The 26,367-nt window shown below is 46.1% G+C and overlaps 1 protein-coding gene across 1 annotated transcript; it reads right to left on the bottom strand.

Annotated features, from left to right (window-relative positions):
* Positions 1 to 1,039: 1,039 nt before the first annotated feature.
* SRP68 (signal recognition particle 68) lies at positions 1,040 to 25,106 on the bottom strand. The gene is made up of 16 exons (XM_043905465.1): positions 24,902 to 25,106; positions 23,268 to 23,334; positions 20,950 to 21,063; positions 17,809 to 18,004; positions 17,131 to 17,213; positions 16,776 to 16,885; positions 16,353 to 16,435; positions 15,909 to 16,049; positions 9,374 to 9,472; positions 8,376 to 8,440; positions 5,986 to 6,142; positions 5,015 to 5,109; positions 4,415 to 4,544; positions 2,745 to 2,820; positions 2,255 to 2,307; positions 1,040 to 1,836 (listed from the first exon to the last, which is right to left on the bottom strand). Exons 1-16 carry the CDS (start codon positions 25,074 to 25,076, stop codon positions 1,609 to 1,611), a joined length of 1,872 nt encoding a protein of 623 aa, XP_043761400.1. The 5' UTR covers positions 25,077 to 25,106; the 3' UTR covers positions 1,040 to 1,608.
* Positions 25,107 to 26,367: the final 1,261 nt, after the last annotated feature.

The following is a 26,367-nucleotide window of genomic DNA, read 5'->3' as shown; positions in this document are numbered from 1 at the left end:
TCAGTCTAAATGACCAACCCAGGGTTCTGGCTCCCCCTCACTGCCAGCACTCGAGTAGGAAAACCTGGAAGGACCCACTCTGAGCAAGACAAACGGACACCTTCCCAGATGAGAACAAGATTTTCTATCCTTATCATAGGATACCCCCCCACACAAACAGCGCCACAGACACTGGCCCAAGTTGGCTGGAGGGCTGCCCACAGAGCGGGCCCCGAACTGCGTTCCCAAGGCTGCAGGACACCCCAGCTGTGGCTGCGGCCCAGGTCAGCGCTGAGAAGAGGCGAGGGAGGTGCAGAACCTTAGACCCCAGGCCTGGGACTGCCAAGGGCGCTGGGGAGCAGGATGGGGCTGAGAGAGGACGGTCCCCGGCGCTCTGCCCACTGCCCGTCAGGAACACTGGCTGGGTCTTCGGGACCCAGATCCAGGACCTTGACCTAAGATCATCTGCGCTGTACCTTCAGGAGGCAGAGACAGAGGAAAGGATATCCCTAACGTGTACAGCACAGACGATGAAACTTCCAATTAGAAGAAAAAAATCTGCTTCTTCAGGCTGACTGACCCAAAGCAAACCCCAGAGGGAGGAGCGTGTCTCCCCAAGCACCTGCAAAGCCAACGCTCAGGTCTGACGACACAGCTGCTCCCCCTCCCACCACTTCCGGCAAGCCCCTCCGCAGTCCACCGGGAAGGCAGCAGCACCACTGAGCCCACAGAGCTTCATGCATCTCATGTTTAAGTCACTTTTATTCCTTGCTGTCTGACCTTGCTTTCGGGAATTCTATTGTTGATGCTGTAATAGAGATAAAAAAGTGACTAAGGAAAAACAAGCGTACGGAAGGAAACTGACTAAAATATGATGGCATATAAAAATTACAGGTGGGAAAATCCTGTAGGGCCTCTACACTCTTATCAGGCATCAGACAGACCCATGCTGCCAGGAAGTCAGGAAGCACGTGACAGGACAGGATTTTGCAACAAGGCTCCCAAGGAGAGAGCCGGGGCCAGACGGGAAAGAGGGAGTGTAAAGAACGGGCAGAGCAGCCAGCATCTTTGCCTTTTAATAGAAGATTTGTTTTCATCATTTCTGAGGATAACATATTTCTTCTAAAAATAGAGCTCTTTGCTTGTTCTGAAACTTCTTAACTTTCGCTCGGAGGTGGAGGGGAATAAGGCTGACTGTAACCCTGGGGTGACGCTGCCAATGTCTCCTCGTCTCAGACCAGCTCTTGAAGGGCTCCTGGGTGCTCACAGCAAGGGTGAGTTCATTCAAATCCATGGTAGTGAAGAAACACGACTAAGCATGCGAGCCCCCATCCGTGCCGGCTGTGGACCCCAGGAGACCACTCCTGACCGTGGCTCAGACGAGACCAGGAGGCAGGGGCCCCTCCCCTGGGGAGGAGGACACAGGACCCTGCACACGTCCACCAGAGGACGGCAGGGCGTCCTCCTAGCACACGGGGTGGGAGCGAAGTGTACAAACACACGAGACACGGGAAGGCAGGTGAGGATGGTGTACTCCTGCCCTGGGCCAACGCGGGCCTGGACCTGCCGGGGTTTCTCACAACACAGACTGAGAGCCAGACTCGCCCCCTGCCCCAGGGAAGAGCCTGGTTAGCTCCTGAATCCAAAGATGCCCTTGATGTATCCGGTGAGGCCACTCTTGGTCTTCTGCTCCAACTTGTCCTCAAGGGGTGGGAAAGCCACATGGTTGAGGGCCAGGTCAAAGAACAAAGGTTTGCAGGGGATGGGCTGGAATCCCGGCGGGAAGTGCACCAGGCTGGCTTGCTTGGTGACAAGGGAAGGGTCCAGGCAGAAGGTCTCAAACCGTTCAACCAGGGGCTGGAAGTCAAACCAAAGCAGGAACCCAGAGTGAATCGCAGCCCATCGGCGGAACATTCAATCCCCACAAACCTCCTGTGAGGGGTGGTTATGTCCTCACTTTCTTTACAGCTGAGAGTCACTGAAATCTAGAGAGGCTGACAGTGGTGGGCTGGAGTGGGTTACAAGCCTGTCCAATGTCTGAGTCAGAGCCAGAGCTCCTAGCCAGAGCGCAAAGCAGGTTCCTAACTTAATTTGGGACCATTTACATGACACCGAACACACCTCACACAGGCAGCTTTCAGGTCCTTAGTAAAAGAAGCGGGGAAGGGAGGGTGTTCCCTGAGAAATGAAGGGTCCTCTGCTCTATAGATGAGTACACAATCCTAGGGAGTCACGAAACCCTCTTTATTCTTCAAAACCCACAGCCCAGACTTACCTTATTGTCCTTGACTTGGGAAGAGGTTTCTGTTTGGTGGGCATCATTTGCATCTGAAAGTTTCACAGGATTCAGTGAGAACATGGGCTTAATGCAACAGGCTGGAATGATACCTGTCACCCACCTGGATTCTAAACCCTGGGGGTAAAGGCAGCCCGTCTGCAGGGAGTCAGCCCTATTCAACCCGAAGCAGACAAGTTGTGCCGATAACAGACCACACACCCAGAACCAACGTGCTCAGCCCAGCGCAGCGGGCACGGCTCCCTGGGACAGGCAGGGGGACCGCACGCCAGGGCTCCTCTAGATTCTTCCACATAACCCGATGCCTCACTGGGGCAGAGGAAATGGCAGGAAAAAACTAAAATCTCACAGATGAACAGAAACAACCCCTTTCAGTCTCACGCCAGTGGTGGAGGGAGTGGGAGAGAAGAGGAGCAGCAGAGAAGGGGAGTCTGGGGACACAGGCCGCGGGAAGAGGCGCACGGCTCACCCAGGATCGCGGCTGCCTGCAGGGAGCACTTCTCCGACCTCACTTGTGTGATGAGCTCCTGCACGTCCGGCAGGTCCTGTAACAACGAGGAAAACGTGGACCCATGAGCCGAGGCCGGGCCAGAGGGGTGCACCAAACTAACCTGAGCTAAGTAACCCCACTGGTGTTTTCAGGGATTTCAGGTAATTTGAACATTTTCCCTATTAAAAAAAAAACCAATACATAGAAACTAGCCTGTTTCAAGGAGAGAAATCTATGCCATGTCTTAAGTAATACTGCCTGGAAATAATAATAATGACAAAGACAACGTTAACACATTTATCATACAGTAAATGCATTATGTGCCAGGCACTGCCCTAAGCAGTCCACACAACTGTCAATTTCATCTTCATGATAATCCCGAGACAGTCTGTACCTGCATTTTACAGGTGAGAAGACAAAGCACAGAGAAGCCAAAGAACGTGTCCAGTCACATCCCCGATGGCCGCGGGGCAGGACCCAGAGCTCGGCCGCCCAGCTCGAGGACCTCAGCCCCTAACCACGGCCATTCTCTTGCCTCAGCCTCTCACTCGGCAGAATCTGGAATGATCGGTCAGGTCTGGATACTGCCGCACCCCTCACGCCTGTTTCCTGTTAGTTCCCCCCTAACCTAAACCCCGGCATGTTAGGGCAGATGGGCTTTCGTGAAACCCCTCTTACTTCTCTCTGGAGATAGACCGTCCACACTGGTTTGTCATCACATTCCAACAACACCCCACCCGATGCTGCCGCCACACTGGTCACCCCTCCCACTGCCCACGCCCGCCTCCCACCCACTCCTATTTCGCTTCCTTCTTTTCTATTCGGAGGTGGGCCCTAGGCAAGTCTTGTGGCTGCAGCAAAACCACAAGCTCTCTGAAGGCAGAAACCAGAGTTTTCTCTACTGCTGAGCCCAGGGCCGCTCCAGGCAGACACTCCCACACTGGCTGTAACGCTGGTAACAGTAACCTTAGCCCCACTTTTCTGAATAGTTTCTACTTGTAAAATACACATGTGTCCCCTGGGCCAGTGCTTTAAGATTCTCTTGTGACCTCACAGCAGTCCATAAGCTTAAAACTCTAGTTGTCATTCAAAAATCAGTAAAATAAACCAGATCGGCACGTAAGCTTTGACATATACTCCATCACCTGGCAGTCTTGCTAAAGTAAAATACACTTTTAGACTTGGTAGACCTGGACCCTGGCCCGAGAATCTGCATTTCTAGCAAACTCCCAAATGCTGCTGCTGGCGGTCCCCACGCACTCGTGTGGAGAGCCAAGTGGTTCTCCACTTGGCTGCAGAGTAGAATCACTGATGGGCTTAAAAAAGCCCCAGTGCAAAAAAGTAAATAAATATAATAAAAACCCCAATTCTCATCCCACATCAAGTAGAGCCAGACATCCACCTTGGAAGCAGTTCCAGCAGGGAGCCGAGCCTGAGAACAGTGCTTTGGGGCAGTGCACCGGGCGGAGGCTGTCTTGGTACCCGGGTCCTCTTCAGGCCTGGAACGCTGCCATGAGCTACACCCACAGCTCCCCGGCACTAGGGCTCACCACATCCCATGGCTGACCAAGCAGGACCCGCCTGAGAAGGCACCACGGCCTCACGGCCAACTGCTCAGGGCTTAGAAACAGAAGAGGCCACTGGCTTACCTTGAGGCTGTTCTTGAAGGCCCCGGCGTCGGAATTCACTTCATCTGCGTATTTCAGGACCCTGTCATATAGGACAAGGGCTTCACTCCACTTCTTCACCAGCACGTAGGACTGAGCAATGAAGAAACACCTGATGGGGAAGGAAAGAGCCACAGTATTCTTAAGCAACAATCACCCAAGATCAAGGCTTTCCTTGCTGTTTAGGCTAAATAAACTGTCAAGTCTCTTAACGTCAGGCTCACTCCTTGGGGTGGGAGATTTCACCATTCTCACTGTTCCAGTTTGCCAGGCTAACCCACAGACTCCTCCCTGAAATTGGAACTGACAGTGTAGGTCCAAAGCTGACCCACTGTCTTTTACTTACTGCTAACTCTGCAAAAAAGCTGCGATTCCCAAAAGGCACAGGGAAGAAGCTGAAGACAGGTAGGAAGGAGGGACGTTGCAAATGCTACCTACACTGCCCACACATCTAGGTCATAACCGTTCATCTCTGCTCATGTCTTTCAAAAACCAAAACCCAACCTTCCAGGGACATGCTCCCAAGGCTTCTAGAACCTTCCAATGGTTGAGGGGAACCCTGCCCACCCCAGGGAAAGTTACCTGTAAGCCTTGAAGACCAGAGTTTTGAGGCCTATTTCTTTCTGGAAGGCTCTGTCCTCCTCTAAGCCAGGAAGCTGGAGCAATTCCACCAGATTCTGCACAACAGATGTAACAGGAAAACTCATGAAGAGGGGGACCCACACTGAGTGTTTGACAGAAGGTTTGGAAGAACAGACGTGGGCAGACAGAGCGAGCCTGGGCTTCAGATAACGGGGACGTCTGTGATGAGTGACTCGGCTGCAGCCACATCTGGCGTCACCTCTGCCCTCCTGACACTGAAAGCCCACGTGGCCTCTTTCTCTCTGTCACGATTCACCTTCTTCAGAGACTCCCTGGACTCTCTTGGCTGGAGGGGATCCCTCTGGTTCTGAACTCTCATGTCGGATAGCCCACTTGTGTGGCACCTATACAGACACCTTGACTGTGGGCAGGGGTCTCAAACTCCCTCACCGATGAGCTCCCAGGGAGCCGAGGCAGCATGGCCTCAGGCCCCAGGACACTCAAGGCATGTGGGCGACCAGCTTGCAGAGGGAAGTGCTCCGTGAAGGAATACCAGGGGTTTACGAATGTCTACACATCCACACGGGCTTCCCTGGTGGCTCAGTGGTAAAGAGCGCAACTGCCAATGCAGGACACATGGGTTCGATCCTTGGGCTGGGAAGATCCCCTGGAGACGGGAATGGCAACCCACTCCAGTATTCTGTCCATGGGAAATCCCATGGACAGAGGAGCCTGGTGAGCTATAATCCACGGGGTCACAAAAGAGTCGGACATGACTAAGAGTCTAAACAACAACAAAACACATCAATATGTCTGGATATCAGGCTCATGGACAGCTGAACTGGTATGAAAACAAGAACTTCTGTCTTTCACTGAGTCACCAACAGCTCCTGGCTCTCACAACCCTTTTACCATGTCATTTTGTATCCAACCCACACACAGGACAGGCTTTCCCAGTCCTCCGGGGTCACCTGCAGAATGATGTCATAGAGCCGGATCAGGTCCTGGGGCCGAGGGGCACGCTTGCTGTCATCGTCCGGCTGCTGCTGCAGCAGGGCCTTCTGCAGCCCTTTAGCCATGTTCTCGTTCCGCTTAATCGCTGTTGACAGCTTGATGTAAGTCAGGTAGCTGGAATGGACCACATGTCAGCTCAGGTGATGCTCAGGGAAGCGGATGTGCTGGGAAGAGCACTGGACCACAAGCTGGGCTGCCCTGGGGAGCTGCGGGGGTGAGGGGTGACCACGGCAGGGCTGCAAGGCCTGGGCCTCAACCTCCAAGGGCCTTCGACTCTGGCTGCTGTTCCGTGGCGAACTTGCAGGGGACCCGTATGAGACCTTATGACAAAATTTGATTTTAACTTGAATTATATCTTTTGTATCTTTTGAGAGTTACTAATTTCAGAGGACATTGCTGGTCCTTAAGACGAGAGATGGACAGCAAGCTAGTTACTGAAATAAGGACTAAATAAATAAAATAGCATTGGAAATGAGAGCACTTGAGTAGGAGTCAGGTGGAAGGCCAGAGGGGTCAGGGTGAAGAGCGGAAGTAGAACTGGTGAGAGGGCTCTAGAAGAAAGCAGTAATAAATGCTAAAAGCCAAAAATCAAGAAGTAGCAGCATACACATGCCATTTAGAGACATGGAGGTAAATACCAAAGAGTTTGTTAAAGAATTAAAACTGGCCCCTTCTTCTTGCTGCTGCACCGAGAGGCTTGTGGGAACTTAGTTCCTGACCATGGACTGAACCTGTGCCCCCTTCATTGAGAGTGCAGAGTCCTAACCACTGGGCAACCAGGGAATCCCCAAAAGTGGCTGCATCTGAGAAGTACGAGGGAAAGTCATGAGATGGGCTTTCCTAGAGCTCTGCAAAAAATCAGACTCTCAAAACACATAACTGTTATTCACTGAGTGGAACAGGAATCTAGATACGTCTTTATTAAGATACCAGGGCTTTATTAAAATACAAGAGCTACTGGATTCCTGACTTTAATCTACCCCAAAGCTGGCCTCTGGTCCTAACTGATCACCATCCCTATACCAGCTACATGTGGAGGCGGGAAGATAGATCCCAGGGCAATGGGGCTTCACAATTTGTAAGTGTCCTGAGCCCTGCTGAAGCTCTCTCGGTTTTTCAAGGCTGGAGGCTGACAACTGCCTTTACCTCTTTGTGGCTGTTAACTACCAATACGTCCCCTAACCTCCTAAAGTCTTGTTTTTCTCATGGGCTTGTTGAAACAAAAGGGAGATAAGGGCTGTTCCTGCTAATACTCTGTGCATCTGAACCATAAGGCAGTCATTGTGACATAATACCAAATTCTCTAAGAACGGAAATTAAGGCAGGGAGAGGAGTTTTTTTTGGTTTTGTTTTTATTAAAATGGGCGGGGGGGCGGGGAGACGGTTGGGAATGACTGAAAATATTGCCAGGTTCACTAAAAAGTTGTAAGCAGTGACTAAGACATTAAGAATTTCAAGGTCACATGGAAAGAGCACCTGAGGAGAAGTGGAATTTTATTTCTCCCAGTAAGTTTCAAAAATGTCACTCTTCCTTCCTCTTTTCTTCTGTGAAACAAAATGATCTATCTTAAAAAACTTAAACTTGACAAGGCGATTTGAAAATGCATATGAAAGAGCAAAGGGAGAAACACAGTCAAGATGTGCCTGAGAAACCTGGTGGGGGTGGACCAGACACCAAGACCCATGATAAAGTTACAGTAAATCACTACGCTGGTGTCAGTACAGACAAACAAATCAGCAGAGCAGAAGAAAGTCCAGAAAGCGAGCATGCAAGGAGGGTGGAATGTCCGCCCACACACCAGCGGGGAAGGACAGACTGGTCATAAATCACACACTGGAACAATCCGTCACCCTCGTGGAAAAAGGTGACACGGATCCTTACCGCGCTCAAAAATAAACTCTAGATGGAATTAAAGTTCAAAAAATAAATAAATAAATAAATAAAAAATCAAAAAAAAAAAAAAAAAGGAATTAAAGTTCAGTTGAACTTGAACTTAAATGTGGACAACGTAAAACATTCAGAACACAGAGGGAAGAGTCACTCTAGGAGCCTGGAGCTCCTAGAAGGAGAGCAGTGAGCTCTAGAAGAGGGGGAGGACTCAACAAGGGGAGCACAGGGAGCTTCAAGGTTATTGGTTACATTCTAGCTCTTCTGTTGTACAAAAACGGGAAATTATATGGATATTAGAATAATATACATGTGCAAATCACATATGCAAAAATGTGCAGATGCATTCACATTTTAATATGCATCAATAAATTACAATGTACATAAACACTGTGCATACTCTTTTGTTCCAATGATATATCATGTAAGGTTAAAAAGTAAAAATGTCACATCTCTTACCTGTGCAGGTACTGAAGATTAGATACCTTCCCCGACTCCACATCTAGGGTATAATCTCTCTGTTTCTGCAGAAAGTGAAAAGGTAGAGATAAAATGGCTGATTACGTCCTTGGCTCTGACCACCTCATTCAATGGTGTGGACCTCAAAGTGCGCTGGGACACAGGCACAGACTCTAGTAAGTTGAGGTCCTCAAATATCAGAGAACTCCTGGGCTTTTCTACAACGACAAGGTCACGCAGTTTCCACTGACAAAGAAAAACCAGACTTGAACGAGAATTCAGAGTAATGGCCAGTAAGGCCTCTAGTCCACTGTGTCCAGTGTTTACACTCAAAGCATTAAAGCAGACAGTCCACAGTCCATGGCTCCATTTTAGGACCCGTGTCTTAGACCCAAGTTCTATGCCTTGTGCTGTCAGCTCTTGCCTTTGTGGTTGACTGAATAATGGCCCCTAAAGGGAGGAACCTGTGAAGATGTGACCTTACACGGTAGGAGACCTTACAGATGTGGTGAAGTTAAGGATCTCTTGATTAGCCTGGATAGAAAAATCAGGAGACTTCTCTAAGAGTCCAGACATAATAGAAGAAAGCTCATTAGAGACAGGCGGAATGGACAAAGGGAGAGGGAAATTACAAAGGGAGAATAAACAAAGTTTTTGGCAACAGGGAAGAAAGACAAAAATTGTTCTGAAGTTTTCAGCCTAGATGCCTGAATGAATCACAGTGATATTATTAGAAAAAGGGAGCACTGGAGAAATCCACCTGGAGATATGGATTTGAGACCAAAGGCTCAACAGGTAAAACATGAAGCCATTAGAAGCAGGACAGAGGGAAAAGAGTTTCTCAACCTGGTGGAGCCCAGAGGCTTCTGTTGTTGGTCAGCCAATCGTCACATCTAAATACAATGGCAGCTGAGAGTCCCTGCTCTGGGAAGACGACACACAGACTAAAGAGGACCTCAGCTCAGAGCAAGAGCTGGGGGCTCAGCTGAGAGTCCTACCTGATCTGACTTGAGCTCTTCCCGCACGGCCTGGATGGCGTCCCGACACTCACTGAGCATGGATTCAAACAGACGCTCCTTGGTTTCTTCACTCTCAGCCTAAACAAAGGCAGAAGGTGGTGAAAGAGTTTCTTTTTGAGTAAGTCATGGTATTCTGATGGGAGGAGGGCATGATAGCGCTTTGATTCCTCCCATTAGACACGAATACACACATCCAACCAAAAAACAGCCTGGATCAGAGATCATTTCAACTGTTAATATTCTTCATCATATACAATTTCTCTTATGGTTTTATTCATTAATTTGTACAGAAATGAGATGCGAGTATATATAGATGTAAAGTGAACATACCGAAAAAGCATTGATACAACTGATCTAAACTGTCAACCAACAGAGGCTTTCATCTCTCCCCTACCATAGAACCTCCCACTGTTTTCCTTCGATGCTCCACCTGTGCTCAGGACCAGTACCTGGCATCTCAGGGGAGCCTTATGGACTGGATTTGGGGCACTGCCCCCTCACACTGAAGCACAGCGCAAGTTCCTTTCCCTTGCAAACGTAACCCAACAGGGTTGTAGATACCGGATTTCTTCTAAGCCCCAACTAGATGAGTGACATTACTAGTCAATAACCAACCAAAGATATCTCTCTCTCCTAAATGCCATATGAGGTTTTCCTGCATATAGGAGGTATTCCATACGGCTACGCTGAGAACATCTCAGGGCAGATGAAGTTGACAAGCATTTAATAACAGTCTCTGCAAAGCACAGGGTGTTGCCCCTCTGCTAGGCAACCGGGATAAGGCAAAAAGTGATTCACTAACTGAATACCTGCCAAACCACATTATCATTCTAAAGAATCTGACTAAGCAGGTGGGAATGGACAAAAAGCAGAAAGGAGATGAACTTGTGTTACTGGCAGACCCACTCTGACATTAGAACTTCAACATTCCCATGATTATATTTGACTTTCCACAGAAACTAACATCCAATCTGATCTCTTGACATTCAACTGACCTCCAGAAAAGCTCAAAAGAAAACCCAGTACTGCCCACTCCTTTAAGATATGGTTGGGAGGGGCCTTCAGAAAAACCTTTTCTTCTCTTAAGAACTCTCATGTTTTTCCTAGTTTCCAGTGTGGGGAAGAAAAAAAAACAACAAAACTTCCTTGTAAATTACCCAATATAAATCAAACACACTTTTATTAGTTACTTGACTTTCTTGTTGTTCAGTAACTTAGGAACAAATCATGGGCATGGCTATTCTATAAATTTATAAAGGCAAACCCAGACTCCATTAACACACTGCAGGCTACAGCGGGGCTGTCCACTAGAACTTTCTGTGACGGTGATGTCCCTGCAAGGTCCAGTGTAGCGTCATTAGATACAGGTGGCTGCTGAGCACCTGGAAGTTTAATCAATTTAAACAGCCGTATGTGTTCAGGTGGCTACCGTACCAGAAAGCCTGGATCTGGAGAAACACACTTTACATGAAACACCGTTAGGATCTCAAGTCAGTAAGACTCTTCGTACTCATTTAATCAAACTAGCCAAATTTTTCAAAGTACAAATCCTGTGGAACGGGGCAGCTGCAGAGTTGACAACTGGAATAAGACATGAAAACAGACCTGGACCAGCCACACACAAACCAGAGCCGCGCCGTGAGCAGGCAAGATGAACTCCAGCACCAGCCTGGTACCGTGCAATCCAGCAAGCATGCCACCAACACCCTTTGAACACTGGAGGGGTTCAGCAGTTGGGGCAGTGAGTGTTTAAGTACAAGAAAAGAGCCAACTGGTTTTACCAGCTACGTGGGACCTGCCTCCTTTCCTAGGGAAGGAATGGCTCAAGTAAAAAAAATTAATACGACGCAGAAACGCTGTACGTCTTTACTGCCTTTGCCTTCGCTCCCTCTGAACAAGGAAACCTCTGCATCAAGGTACTGAGGAGCAGCAAGTCTCCCCTCCGCTTCCCCTGGGAATCTTACAAAGGTCTTAAAGCACAATGAAGGGAGAGGCCGACCCGGATCAGGGGCTGTCAGTCGGCCGTGTTGTTCGTATGCAGCCACGCTGCACAGGGACGGAGACCACTCATCTCTGGAGCAGAAGCTCTCACGGTTCTCCCTGGGCTGGGCAAAACGCCCACACAGGGAGCCTGAAACACATTTTGCTACTTACACTCTTACTCTGTAAACCTGTCTCGGAGGCAAAGATAATTCTGAAGGGACAGTGGAACAAGAAACACCTCTCCACGTCTATGCAGAGGGGGGCTCCCTCAGAACCCACGTGCAAATGGCTCAGGTCTGCCGGCGAACCAGCGAGAACCGGCTCCTGCACACACGGGCAAACCCCCTGCAGGACGTGTGGGCGGCCTGGACCTTCCCGGGTGTACCCGTGACAGGGAGAATCCCGCAGCCCCGAAGTAACGCGTGACTCAGTCCTAATAAACAAGCTTGAGATCAATCTTTATAAAACTTCAAACACTCTCAGAAGTGCTTTTCCACAGCCCCAAGGCACATCTCTAGGCTGAGGAAAACCAGCTGTACGTGTCCTGAGGTGAGACCCCTGGCTCTTAAAGACAGAGCTCCCAGGCTGTTTTCACTTCTCTACTTGGTGTGACTGAGAGGCGAGTCCAACACATTCTCCGCCACACCGGTAGGAGAACCAAGGGGATGGCAGCCCAGCCTCACTCGGCAGTGAGGTCTAGGAAAAAACAGAAATTGAGTAAAGGACACAAACCTCAGGTGAAAATAGATTTTTTTTTTTTTTAACAAAAAGAAGATATGATCTCCTTCCAGTCAAATATTAAAGTGTTAGTCATAACCTGAGGATAAGAATCATCAAACCTATACATTTTTAACCTGCCCCCGCCCCCAGCCACCTGATATCCTCAAATCACTACCAAGACAATTCAGGTGTGATCAAGTATTAACAAAGCAAAATAAAAACAAATGAGAAAGTAAGACAACATTAGAGACATGCAGACCTAAAACTTGGATAAAGAAAAGGAGGCTGTGGCAGCTGGATTTTGGCAGCTGATTAAGCCTCAGCTCCAGTCTTTGCAGTTTAGTATTATCTCCTTGAATTCTTTCTTTCTTCTTGCTTTTCAGTAAACTGTTGTTTTAGTATTTAAAGGTCACAAAAACCTCTACAAGCAACCAAGAAGTGGAGGTCTACCAGATTCCTCCAACAGAGTTCCCAGAGGGTGGGAAACACTGCAACGAAAAGCCCCGTCTCCTGGGCAAAAAACTCGATACAACATGGAGAACTGGCAAATCACCTGCCAAGTGCACCAATGAGCAAGCAGTTCTTCTGGAGATTAGCCCCGAATAGCCAAAGGGCCTTTTCCATGCGTAATAACCCAGCATTCATTTCAATTCAATTCACAGATAATCAGCCACAGAGCTACACCTGAAACCTAAGGGTTTAACCAAACTTCATTGGATGCTGTACTTAATTTTCTTACTGGCTTGACCTGGTATATGTGTGATACAGCATATTAGGCATGTAACTGTTTTTAAGGTTAAAACCTTAATGGGATTCCTGGGATTAATACACATTTTGTTTGCTCAACCAAATTATTATTATTTTTTTTTGCTCAACCAAATTATTTAAAGGTCTCGCATATTCAAGTGATCCTTATTCACCGTAAGATCCTTAAAGACAACAATTAATTGTATTCACCTCAACCAGCACATTAACCAGGCACTGAATAGAAGATAACACTACAGATTCTACGAACACTAAAATGATAAAATATTATAAACTGTCAATAAAACCAACAATTTACATGAAATCAATACATTACTTTAAAAAATAAAATCCACACTGACACAAGATGAAACAGAAAATCTGAATAGCCCTCCAACTCGTAAAGGAATTATATTTTTTTTAAAACAAGCAAAAACAAATTATAAAAATCTTCCCACCAAGAAAACTCCAGGCCCAATAGTATCACTAGTGAATTATAACAAACATTTAAGGAGAAAACAAAAAGTTACATACTCTTTCAGAAAACAGGAGGGAACATCTCCAAACTTGTTTTACAAGGTATGTGTGACCCTGACACCCACCCTAAAAAAGACATCTGCCATTATCTGTATAAAGAAGGACTTAAAAAGAATATATTTAACAACATAAACACGCATACTGAAGGAGAGGTGGGAACACAGAACTAACAGCAGTTGCGATGAGATGACTGACCATGAGTATCTTCATCTATTCAAGGCTGGAATGATGTCACTGCTTTTTCTTGCCAATATTATGAAAATGTTAGCCAATCTTGAACTTTTTTTTAGTATTTATTTATTTATTTGGCTGCATCAGGTTTTAGTTGGGGCATGCGGGATCTCTCATTTTGGCACACCAGTCTCTAGGTGTGCGAGCTCAGTTGCTCTGCGGTGTGTGGGATCCCAGTTCCCCGACCAAAGACTGAACTGGTATCCCCTGCATTGCAAGGCAGACTCCCGAGCACTGTACCACTAGGGGATTTCTTTGAACTGCTTTGTAAGGGGGACTATGACCTGGAGGTCCGGAAGTCAGCCCTTCACCTACACTAAAACCCGAGTTTGAGAGTAATCGTTTTAGTATGTGCACAAAGCTCAACTAGTCACCATGCGATTGAGGTGATCTTCAATTTTAAAGGCAACAGCTTCATGTGCAATTATGAAATGTTTTTCACCTAGTCTAATTTATCCCAAACTGAATTGCTTTATGAATAAAGCAAAAATACCTCCCCCATTTAGATTATTATTCTCTATTTGTAAAAAAAGCAAAGGAAAGACAAATTCAGATAAAACATGACTGTATCTTCTCCTCCCACGTGGGAAACCCCTCCCCCCAGTAACCTTCTAAAGAGGATTCTCCTGTGAAGGACTACTTTTTTCTATTAAGATTCAGCTTTTTCAGTCAGGGGCCCAGGACTCTGCTTTTCTATTAAGTGAAATTAAATTTAGCTCTTCACCAAAGCCAAGTAAAACGATCCTGTTACTAACCTTCCTGATGAATCTAAGACTATGTGGAAAACTTCAAGGAACATGAGCTTTGGAATCAAAAGGGCACGGTTTTAAATGCAGGCACTCCCTTCTATCAGACATATGGTTATGGACAGGTGAGTTTTCCCATCTGTAAAATGAGTATCACCCACCTCACAGGGTGGGAGAGAGAAATACATGAGACCATTAAGTAGTGTATCCAGGACATAGAGGAGGATCACTACACTCCCTGCTTTTCTCTGTGGTGTCTCTGTCCAAGTGACTACCAGGTAATATGTGAATTCAGACTGTATGTTGATCTAATAAACACTTGTATTGTATAAATGGTAAACATGAATAACTTTTAAAGTTACTTAGTAAATGTTAACTTGTCCTGTCCTTTACCTAATCTATGTCTGTGGCCCTGTTCCTAAGGTGTCTCTATTTTATTTGCCCCCATTGACCCCCCACCCCATTCTATCCAGAATTCCTACCCCATTGTCACTAGTGCCCGGCACAGAACTGTGGCAGTTTCCTCCTTCCAATATGTATCACTTTAAAGGGAAAACCCAGTTGCATAATCTAAATGGTTGTTATCAGCCCTAGTCAAGAAGAGAGACCTCTACTGTTAAGTGCCAATGAAATGCTCTCAGAAAAAGTTTAGTCTTTTAGATGAAAGAAAACTCAACTTTCCGGTACTGTTCTAATCTTCTGTCCTGTAAGCAAATAAAGGGGGAGGTGAGGGGCCATATGCAATACAGACAAAAGGCACAAAGAAATCCTTCAGTTGTTGAAAGCTGCCCCCAACCAAACGAGCCACTTTGGAACAAGTCACTGAAAGGCCTGGATACTCAACACAACCAACCAGTACAACTAGCAAAGCGCCTCACACACATATCCCTCTGGGGACAGCAGCCTGCTGTGAAGTCCAATGAAATGCCGCTGGCCCCTGTTGAGGCTGGAGACACAGGGAGGTGTGGTCTCTTTTTCAGATGTTCTTCGCCTGATACAGAGAAGGAGCTCTAAAAACGCCTCCATCACTGCCTACTCCATACAAGCCAGGATCACCAAAACCTCTTCTCTTCTGGAACTCATCTGGTTGTTCACACCCACAATCAGGTAATAATTATGTCAGCAGGAGCATCGGGCCGTACGGCTCGGCATGAATACTGCATAAACACCACACGTAAAACAAGCTGATCGGGTTTAGCTAGGCAGTCTCAGGGACAAGAGGTGACCCTTCAGGGCTGGAAGGAGAGGATGAGAGGTCAGAGAGACACCAGACACAATACCACGCTGCTGCTCCACCTGCTGGGCCAAATGCCACCCCTGACTCGAAGCAGCCCTTCGCTGCCCCCATTTTCACTGAGAGTGTCACTCTCAATTTCTTTGGCCTCTACACAGAAAAACTCCTCAATAAACTCAGCTTTCAAAAGAATTCTATTCAAGAGCATGCATCTTGAGATAGTCACCCAAATCCTAAACAGCAACAAAGTATCACATCTTAACACACAAGGACAACCTGGAGACACACGGAGAGAACAGAACAGGGCCCGGCTCCGTACCTGGACGATGGCGGCCTCGTTGTCAGCCAAACCCAGTAAAAAGATCCTCACTTTGTCAATCTTCACGGGAACCGTCCTGCCCCTCCATTCCACTTCACTCATGGTGGCTGCCTGCTTGGCTCGAGTCTGAGTGATCAATGCCTAGAAAGCAGTTATAAAATGTTAAAGCTTCAACTGTGGATGTGAGTGATCAAGGTGAAGTTCACTGGGAACTATTGTTTGTCTCTCCCTGTAACTAACATATTACATATCCCTGGGCAGGGGAACTAAGATCCCACAAGACACGGCAAAAAAAAAAGTGACAAAAAGTTTTCATTAAAAATACAGATATAAATATGCATATATTAATGGCAATTATCTCTGGATGAGGGGATTGTGTGTTACTTCTTTTACTGGACTTTTTTCAAACTGAAGACCTTTCACAGAATGTGCACACTAGATTACCTCCAATTTTTCAGCCAGGAGACCCTCAGTACCCCCAGACCTCAATCTCATCTGCATGAGTTCATTGATAGCCGACTGGTCCCCTGAGAAAAAGAGAGAGAGACTGAGTGGAAAATCCTCAAGGGTCTTGGTTGTTTCCTCAAGAACTCTCAGATTCAACTCCAAGCTTCTCCCCATCACCAGCACGTTTCAATGAATCCTAAGTCCTTTCACAAGGCTCTGGGTGAGCACAGATACGGCGGGACCAAAACTGAAGCTAGGGAACTGCCTTCTGGATGTCGAGCAGAGCTGACTCCAATAACTGTGCTCTTTTCATCAAGACAAACCCACACCAAAGATGGACGCGGGGGAAAGGGAGGACAGTTAAAACCGTCCTCCAGGTTCCGCAGGCCGCCTGTCGCCGCCCCGCACAGCCCCGCTCACCGATGTTGTAGGCGCAGTAGCGGATGTTGGGCGAGATCTCCTCCACCCGCTGGTTGTACAGCACAGCCTGCTCTTCTGTGAAGGCGCTGGCCAGCTTCTCGTAGATAGTCCTGCCAGGCAAGGAACATCACAGGTCACAGCGGCCTCGCTTTAAGAAAATAAACTCAAAAGGAACACAGATCAACTACCAGAACTACTGGCAAATTCTGAGGCTGAAAGAGAACAATCCACATTTCTCAAGAGAAGGCAAAAAGAAAGAAACTGCAATTACTTTCACAGAAGCAATCGTTGGCTGATTTGCAGCTTGCATGTGACTATTATCAAAACTGGCCACAGCCTTTGGGCCAGAACTTACTTGCATTTATTAAAAGCCTCAATGGCGGCTTTCCACTCTTGATGTTCGAACCGCAGCATTCCTGAGAGGTAAGCTGTGTAAGCCTGTGAGGTGACGGGAAAAGAGACACTGCTTCAATGCCCAGGAACCAGGGTACAGCCCAACCTCTACTTGCTTCAAACTCTGATATCAAGAATAGATATTCAGGTTGATTCTAAAAAAATAAAAAAATGTGTCTCACTAATAAAATGTGACCCATGGGTAATTTATGATTCATTTACTTCCCAGGAGAGAACTTCAAAATAAAGAAAATTTGCTCTCTTTATTTTACTTAACAACCCACTTCTGGGCTATACCATTAGCATCATAAATTGAATGTAAACTTGAAATCTCTTCCATTCCTTTTCAAATACTCATTAAGAACAAAATTCTTACTTTGTGAACTTCCCAGATACAAGTCTTTCACATACACGTCAAAAGAAGCAAGGGCTTTCTTAAAAGTTAGAGCCAATTCTTAAAATCCAGGAGCTCAAAAACAAAAACAAGAGCCAACTTCACCGTTTAAAAGCAAGATTAGGTTTTTTCCTCTCCTGATTACCAACATACAATGGAATAGACTCTGTTCTGTTTAACTGTATTATTTTTAAAGTCACATCTCTAATCTCCACAATAAAGCAAAGCTGATGTTATGACACTAACCTGAGCCTCCAGCTTGGTCTTGGCATCCACACGATTGCTCTCACACAGGCGTTCCAACTCCTCGGCATGCTTCACAGCTTTGCGTAGGCGAGACAACAAGTGGAACCGTTTTCGGGGCTCGGTGTTGGCTTCCTGCTTGAGCTGCATGGCATAGCTCCAGGCTCTCTCAGCATCCATCAGAACCAGAAGCAAGTATCTAAATCAAAGACAGAACAGGCCGACTGAACAGCAAAGGCCAGGAGCACCAGACTCAGATATCGTCTGAGGAACAATCTTCGGTCTCTCAACTTTTCCCTAGGCCCTCCTTTGCTTTCCTCCTCGGAGTTGCTCTTCTCACAGTATCAACCATGGTTCCAAAATCAGCATCTCCAGGAGGTCTCTAACCACCTACCAGACACATCTCATGGAAAAACCTGCTACCACCTCAAACTTGGCAAACCCAGACTTGCTGTTGTTAGTTGCTCAGCTGTGTTTGACTCTTTGTGACCCCATCGACTGTAGCCCACCAGGTTCCTCTGTCCATGAGATTTTCCATGAGAATACTGGAGTGGGTAGCCGTTCCCTTCCCCAGGGGATCTTCCTGACATAAGGATCGAACCTACATCTCCTGCATTGCAGGCAGATTCTTTACCACCGTGCCACCTGGAAAGCCCTTACTGAAGTATAACTGACTTAAAATTCTGCATTAGTTTCAGGTGCAGGGTATGAGGTATTACTGACTATATTCCCTATGTTGTGCATTACATCCCGATGAATCATTTATTTCATGACTGGAAGTTTTTACCTCTTAATCCCCTTCCCCTATTTTACCGACTCCTTCCTACTTCCATTGCCTCTGGCAACCACCAACTTGTTCTCTATGAGTCTGTTTTATTTGTTCAGTTGTTTTTTAGATTCCACATAGACTTGAGAATGCACGGTATTCTAACTTCACTTAACATGATACTCTCCAAGTTCATCCATGTTGTGGCAAATGGCAAGATTTCACTCCTCTTTATGGCTGAGTTACATATATGTAAATGATCTTGCTTTTAAGAGGTGAAGTTGGCATCTCTTGTTTTTGAGCTCTTGGTTTAAATACAGACAGAGGGACGTCCCTGGTGGTACAATGGCTAAGACTTCACGCTCCCAATGCAGGGGGCCCAGGTTCCATCCTTATCAGGGAAGCAGATCGTGCATGCCGCAACTAATACCTGGTGCAGCCAAATAAGTAAGTCTGAGAAACTGACCCACAGACTATTCATACATATTGCTTGATAGGGTAATCCTGTCATGCTAACAACCATGTATACATTCAGCAATGAAACACAAAACTCTTATGCAGTAATTTACACATGGCCAGATTTCACTTGAGATATACAGATTTAAAGCCACAGGACTGGAAAAGGTCAGTTTTCATTCCAATCCCAAAGGCAATGCCAAAGAATGCTCAAACTACTGGACAATTGCACTCATCATCTCACACGCTAGTAAAGTAGTGCTCAAAATTCTCCAAGTCAGGCTTCAACAGTATGTGAACCGTGAACTTCCAGATGTTCAAGCTGGTTTTAGAAAAGGCAGAGGACCAGAGATCAAACTGCCAACATCTGCTGGATCATCGAAAAAGCAAGAGAGTTCCAGAAAAACATCTATTTCTGCTTTATTGACTTTGCCAAAGCCTTTGACTGTGTGGATCACAATAAACTGTGGAAAATTCTGAAAGAGATGGGAATACCAGACCACCTGACCTGCCTCCTGAGAAATCTGTATGCAGGTCAGGAAGCAACAGTTAGAACTGGACATGGAACAACAGACTGGTTCCAAATCGGGAAAGGAGTACGTCAAGGTTGTACATTGTTACCCTGCTTATTTAACTTATATGCAGAGTACATCATGAGAAATGCTGGGCTGGAGGAAGCACAAGTTGGAATCAAGATTGCCGGGAGAAACATCAATAACCTCAGATATGCAGACGACACCACCCTTATGGCAGAAAGTGAAGAACTAAAGAGCCTCTTGATGAAAGTGAAAGAGGAGAGTGAAAAAGTTGGCTTAAAGCTCAACATTCAGAAAACTAAGATCATGGCATCTGGTCCCATCACTTCATGTCAAATAGATGGGGAAACAGTGCAAACAGTGTCAGACTTTATTTTTTTGGGCTCCAAAATCACTGCAGATGGTGATTGCAGCCATGAAATTAAAAGACGCTTACTCCTTAGAAGGAAAGTTATGACCAACCTAGATAGCATCTTAAAAAGCAGAGACATTACTTCGCCAACAAAAGTCCATCTAGTCAAGGCTATGGTTTTTCCAGTGGTCATGTACGGATGTGAGAGTTGGGCTGTGAAGAAAGCTGAGCACTGAAGGATTGATGCTTTTGAACTGTGGTGTTGGAGAAGACTCTTGAGGGCCCCTTGCACTGCAAGGAGATCCAACCAGTCCATCCTAAGGCACATCAGTCCTGGGTGTTCATTGAAAGGACTGATGCTGAAGCTGAAACTCCAATACTTTGGCCATCTCATGCGAAGAGTTGACTCATTGGAAAAGACCCTGATGCTGGGGGGGACTGGGGGCAGGAGGAGAAGGGGACGACAGAGGATGAGATGGCTGGATGGCATCGCCGACTCGATGCACATGTGTTCGAGTAAACTCCGGGAGTTTGTGATGAACAGGGAGGCCTGGCGTGCTGCAGTCCAAGGAGTTGCAGAGAGTCAGACACGACTGAGCGTCTGAACTGAACTGAACAGACACTGAAATTTGCATTCTGGAACCCTTACCTAATAACCAATTAGGTTATTAGTCTAATCACTGACTTCCACATTTACCATCCCACCACAGTTATTTCTGAACATGTTGCGGAGTCTCTCTGAGCCTGCTTTCTGTTTGTTTTGTTTTTTGGGCCATGCCGTGCAGCATGTGGGATCCCAATTTCCTGACCAGGGATTGAACCTGTATCCCCTGCATTGGGAGTGCAGGGTCTTAACCACTGGACTGCCAGGGAAGTCCCAGTTTCCTCATAATGGAGGAGTAGTAAAGATGCCTATTCCACAGAGCTGGTACAAAAACCACATGAAATAACTCGTGTGTGGCACGACATCTGTCACACTGTAATTGTTCAATAAATGCATTAACAAGATGTACTCAGCACTGAGCAGTCAATACCTGTTATCAGTCAGAAGATCTTCAGTTACTTTTTTCCCTGTGAATTTGTGCCTGTTCCCCATCTTAAAGTTGAGTGTTTTCCGAAGACGTCTTTGTCTACGTGAACAGTAGCCCCTGTAAAAAACCACAACCAAAAACCATTCAGCTAAGCTGACAGTACTTTCAACAGTAAGTTCTATAATAAGGCAAGGTCAAAAGTTTGGGATATTCTATTTATGGTTGCTATAGATACCACCACCCTCTTGCAAATGTTTACTGAATGGAAACATGCAAGGCAGTGTGACTGGTGTTACAGAAAACATGAAGAGACAGAGGACACGGTACCCATTCTCAAAGAACCACACTCAAGTTGGAGAGAATCATGAAGAGAAAATGGCAAACTGAAAGTGACCCGAGTAACCTTTCCCTTCTTGTTAACCCCCTTCCCTGGTGTGGACTTATGGTGGGCTTTGAAAGAATGAGTAGGATTCTGATGGATGTGAAAGGGAAGAAGCGGCATCCTGACGGCGACTGTGATGACAAGGAAGACATGGAAAAAGGAACTACAAGAGTATCTGAAGAAAAATGAGGTGAACGAGGATATCACCAAGAAATACGATAAACATCACCTCTTATGCCAAGCCTCTCTGTACTCATGCAGTTTTTAATTCTTACTTCTACTATAGTCTGAGAATATAATCATGTTCTTAGATCTCTCACTAATATAAACTCCTTGAGTACAAAGATGATTCTATTTTCAAATCTCTCCCAGTGTCTTGGCATAGTGTCTAACATATATATGCGCAATAAAAGTATCTTGACTAAGCTAGCGTAAAAATACATGCAAAATTTTACCACTCTTACTCAAAACAGCATAAAATTTACAATATAAAATGATATTTAAACGGTAACTTCAACATCTCAGTCTTAAAGCTACCAAGGAACAGGTTACTAAAAAAAAAAGTATGACTGAATCTATGAACTATAGGTCTTTTTCCTCAATTCATAATCATGCTTTAATTATCACTTACCCTTTTACATAAAAATCAAATGGAACACACACATTATGGCTAGAAATGTAAACTGGTAAAAATTTTCTGGCAATCCATTTATCAAGATCCTTAAAAATGTTCATTCTTCCTGAACTGACAGTCTACTTTTACACTAAAGAAATAATCAGAAATACAAAGAGGAATGATCAGAGATTCAAGGGAACAGAATTTTTAAGCCTACAAAACTGGCTACCATATAAATAACCAACTCAGGGGAACAGGTAAATAAACTATGGTATGTCTATGTAGTTGATATAGATATATATCAGGTTATAACACAACTAATAAAAATCACATGTACAGAACATTTTTACAAGCATGGAGAAATACTTAATACATGATGTTTGGCAAAAGAGTAGGATACAGGACTTCCCTGGTGGCCCAGTGGTTAAGAATCTGCCTTGCAATGCAGAGGATGTGGGTTCAATCCCTGGTTGGGGAAGTAAGATCCTACATGCCCCAGAGCAAGGAAGTCCATGTACTATGAGGAGCAACAAAAGAGCCCATGTGCTGCAAGCAAGACCCTACACAGCCAAATAAATAAATTTAAAAAAAAAAAAAAAGAGTAGGATACAAAGATGTGTACACAATGTGAGCAAATTTATGGGAAAAACGCGTAGGAAGAGACTAGAAGAACAAAAATATTATTTGGTAGGCACACATACACAAATATATTTATGTACTGAAAGACAGAAATACAGACTAAAATGTACACAAAGTCATTTTTATGTTATATTTTACTACCAAAAAATCTAATTGAAAACCCAACATTAAAAAGATTAATAATAACTAGGAAAAAAGAAAATCCAAAATTGGAGTCCCAACAGCCATTCAACTGGGGGATAAAAGCAGACTATGGTTCACCCCTGCAATGGAATACCACTGAGTAATATGTTAGGTGAGAGAATCTGGACACGAAAGATCATGTTCCGGAAAAAGCAAAAAAACTACAAAGACAGGAATCAGAATAGCAAATGCCAAGAGCTGGGATATAACCCAGATTCTGTAACATGGTTATATTTAAAAAAAAAAAAAAAAAAGATCACCATAATTCCTTATTTTTGCCCGAAGCTTCCATGTATCTGCAACATCTTAAGGCAAAATGGATAAAAAGATTAGCTCTTTTTAAATTTGAAAATCAAGTATCTTTTTGAGGATTTAATATAAGTTAAGAATTAGACTTTCCAGGTATACTTTCTGGTAAGGCACAGTAGGGAGGGTAGTAACAAAGGCAAACCAAATTTGAAAAAGCCAGAGATGTCTATACACCTTGCAAGTGATACTAACCTGTACCTCTGAAAGTCTCCATGCCGTAAACCATGCTGCTGCTGAGATTCCTTTATAATCTGAAGAACTAGAGTCCAGATTAAGGAAAAGCTTACAGTGCCAAGAATCCAAATAATCCAAAACATTCACCCGTATTAGTACCAGTAATCTATATTTGTATCAAATCACAGCTCATTAAACATTTCTAAAATGCTTAGTACATTAACTAGTGAAATCTCTAGTGACCATTTTCAATAGCTGCCTTGTCAGAGGACAGGGCTAAGCATGTAAAAAACCTGATAGCCTGAACTTTCATTTACTACTTCAAACTAAAAAAGGAGGGCATCCTTAGTCATTGAGGATTAATGAGACCCAACAGTTTAAATATAAAGCTGCTGGATTCTACTGATAAATGCTGACTACATTTGGGGTGGTTCCCAGTGATTTACACCTGGGCCTAGTGTTTTTACTCATTTAAGCAGATTCAGGTTATAAATGACGTGTACTACTACTCTATTTGCATAACCTTCTACACCTGCCAAACCTGACTTTGCTTAACAGCTGTGACGCTGTCTGCGCCTAAGGTGAGCACATGCCAACCACAGCAGGCCACAGTTGGTATTAAAATACCAGTTTTTCTCTTCAAAGAAAAAGCATTGACCAAATTCTCCTCTCTAAGAATTTTAAAATATTTTAAGATTCTGTCCCAAACTTTGGGAAGTCCAATGACCTTTGCCTACCATTTTAGTTTTCTTTTAAAGTTTCCTCAATGCTTCTTTATAGGTATATTTTAAAACACTGAACAATGAAAAGGCTATTTCAACAACTAAAAAGAGACCAGCATGTACAAGATCTATAGTAAAATCAGAGCATTCTAACATCCATTTGGAAGGATATCACCAGTTCAAAAAGTAAAACTTCAATCTGCTGAAAAACTTTAGCATGTTAAAAAGTCAAGCTAAACGTACTATTTCAGAAATTTGCTTACGTTTTCATTTCAAAAAGCCACAAACTAATATCAGAAACACTCAACTGTGATACACTCTGATGCAAACTAGAAACCGATTCCTCAACAGCTCATCTGAATGACTCTCGACAAGACAAAATGCCTACGAGATATATTAAGAGAACTACACAAGTAACCTTAACAATCTTCTATGATTTATATTCAAAATGGGCAATAAGCTTTTTCCTTGGAACAGTCAACCTTCGCCTCCACTTGCAGGGCATCAAACTGTACTTTTTACCCTGCACTCTCCGACGGCTGTCAGACAGAACTATCAAGCCAAAACGTCGAGACTGCAGTTTCCTTCTCCCCACTTCAGCGGCCCCAGGTGCCAAGTTCATCACAGTGGTCAGTGTCAGCCCCACCACCAGACCCCCCAAACTGGGCAACTGCGGGGAAACTGCCGAAAACTGCCCCATTTTCTGGTGCCGCCTGAAAGAGAACGTTCCCCAGCGCGGAGGGCAGAGGAGATGCGAAGAAAAGCCAGTCGAAGAGCAGACCCTGGAACTGTTAAGTGCCCAAAAGTAGGGGCGAGAAGAAGTGCAGTCCTCGGCCTCTCCTGCCCAGGATGCGCCGGACCCGCCGCCTCTCCCGCCCGCCAGATCGACACGTAGTCATTGCCGAGTTAGGCCCGACAACTGTAGGATACTCTCCAAACTCAGGCTATCCCCGAATTCTTTGTGTGCCTTCGAGCCAGCCGAAGGCCGCTCGTTTTCCTTATTTTCCTCTCCTCCGGCGGTACGTCCACCACCACTACCGCCGCTGCCCCCGCCGCTACTGCCGCCTCCGCCGCCGCCTCCGGGAACCTGCTTCTCAGCAGCCATCTTGCCCCTGCGCCGCAGAGCAGGACGGGATAGAGGAGGCGAGACGACGCGGGTGGAGAGCCCGGCCGGCTCGGACTGGCTGACGGGATAGCGGCGGACTCCGCCGCCGACGGCCCTGCCCGCAGGCAAGGGCCACTTGCGGTAGCGCGCCTGCGCGTGGACGGCGATTCTGGGTCAGCAGCGGTGGCGGGATTAGGGCTGGGGGCCCTCTAGGCGCGAGGACGCTGTAGCTGTTAAGGTCTCCTGGAGGCAGCCTTCCTTGGATGGAGGGCCCTGAGACGCTCCCCCGCCCCCACCTCCTGCATCCCTGCACGGGAGACCCCGTTGGATAAGACCTTTGCTTCCCGGAGTGTCTTCCTCCCTGGGAACCTGGGAGATGGGATTCCCACCCTAAGGAAGGAAACACCCCGCCTGGGAGGGGACAGCTTCTGTCTGCGCCGTCCTCTGGAGCCGGCCGTAATGCAGGAACTCTCAGCTGCATGGGGATCTGTGCCCTTCTTTGGACTTTGGGGCGCGCTTGAGCAGTCCGAGCAAAAAGTGTTGAATTTTGGAAGACTATGAACCTTTGCTCTGCAATATGGCACTGCGAGCTCTAATTCTGGCTCTGTCGTCACGACTGGGAGATGTTGGGCAAATAGCCGAATCTCTCTCTAAACCTTTCTTCCCGCATCTGTGAATGTGTGAAAGTGGCACAGTCGTGTCTGACTCTTGGTGACCCTATGGACTGTAGCCCGCCAAGCTCCTCTGTCCATAGAATTCTCCAGGCCAGAATGTGGGAGTGGAGTGGGTAGCTGTTCCCTTCTCCAGGGCATCTGCCTGACCCGGGGATGGAACACAGATCCCGCATTGCCATCAGATTCTTTACCGACTGAGCTACCAGAGAAGCTCCAATTAGGACTGTCATGAAGACTAAATGAAATGGTGCATTTTTGAAGTAAGTCTGCAGTAATCATTAGAAAGGAGAGTGTTAGTCAGTCAGTCATGTCCAACTCTTTGTGACCCCATGGACTGTAGCCCGCCAGGTTCCTCTGCCCATGGGATTTCCCAGGCAAGAATACTGGAGTGGGTTGCCATTCCTTTCTCCAGGGGATGTTCCCGACCCAGGGATTGAACCTGGGTCTCCTGCACTGCAGGCAGATTCTTAACCATCTGAGCCACCAGGTGATAGGCACTAATCATTCAGTTCAGTTCAGTGGCTCAGTCGTGTCCGACTCTTTGTGACCCCATGAATCACAGCACGCCAGGCCTCTCTGTCCATCACAAACTCCCTGGAGTTTACTCAAACACATGT

The sequence above is a fragment of the Cervus elaphus genome, chromosome 5 (assembly GCF_910594005.1).
Source record: "Cervus elaphus chromosome 5, mCerEla1.1, whole genome shotgun sequence".
Taxonomy (NCBI): Eukaryota; Metazoa; Chordata; class Mammalia; order Artiodactyla; family Cervidae; genus Cervus; species Cervus elaphus.
This window is presented reverse-complemented; position numbering and strand designations above follow the sequence as displayed.

Bases quoted from the DNA above. Each gene is read 5' to 3' on its own strand.
- SRP68 (XM_043905465.1), bottom strand. From the start codon at position 25,076: ATGGCTGCTGAGAAGCAGGTTCCCGGAGGCGGCGGCGGAGGCGGCAGT. The intron at 18,005-20,949 runs GTATTGACTGCT...TCTTTGATTTAG, and splicing joins GATCTTCTGACTGATAACAG to ATACTTGCTTCTGGTTCTGA. The intron at 17,214-17,808 runs GTTAGTGTCATA...GTCACCTCACAG, and splicing joins AGACCAAGCTGGAGGCTCAG to GCTTACACAGCTTACCTCTC.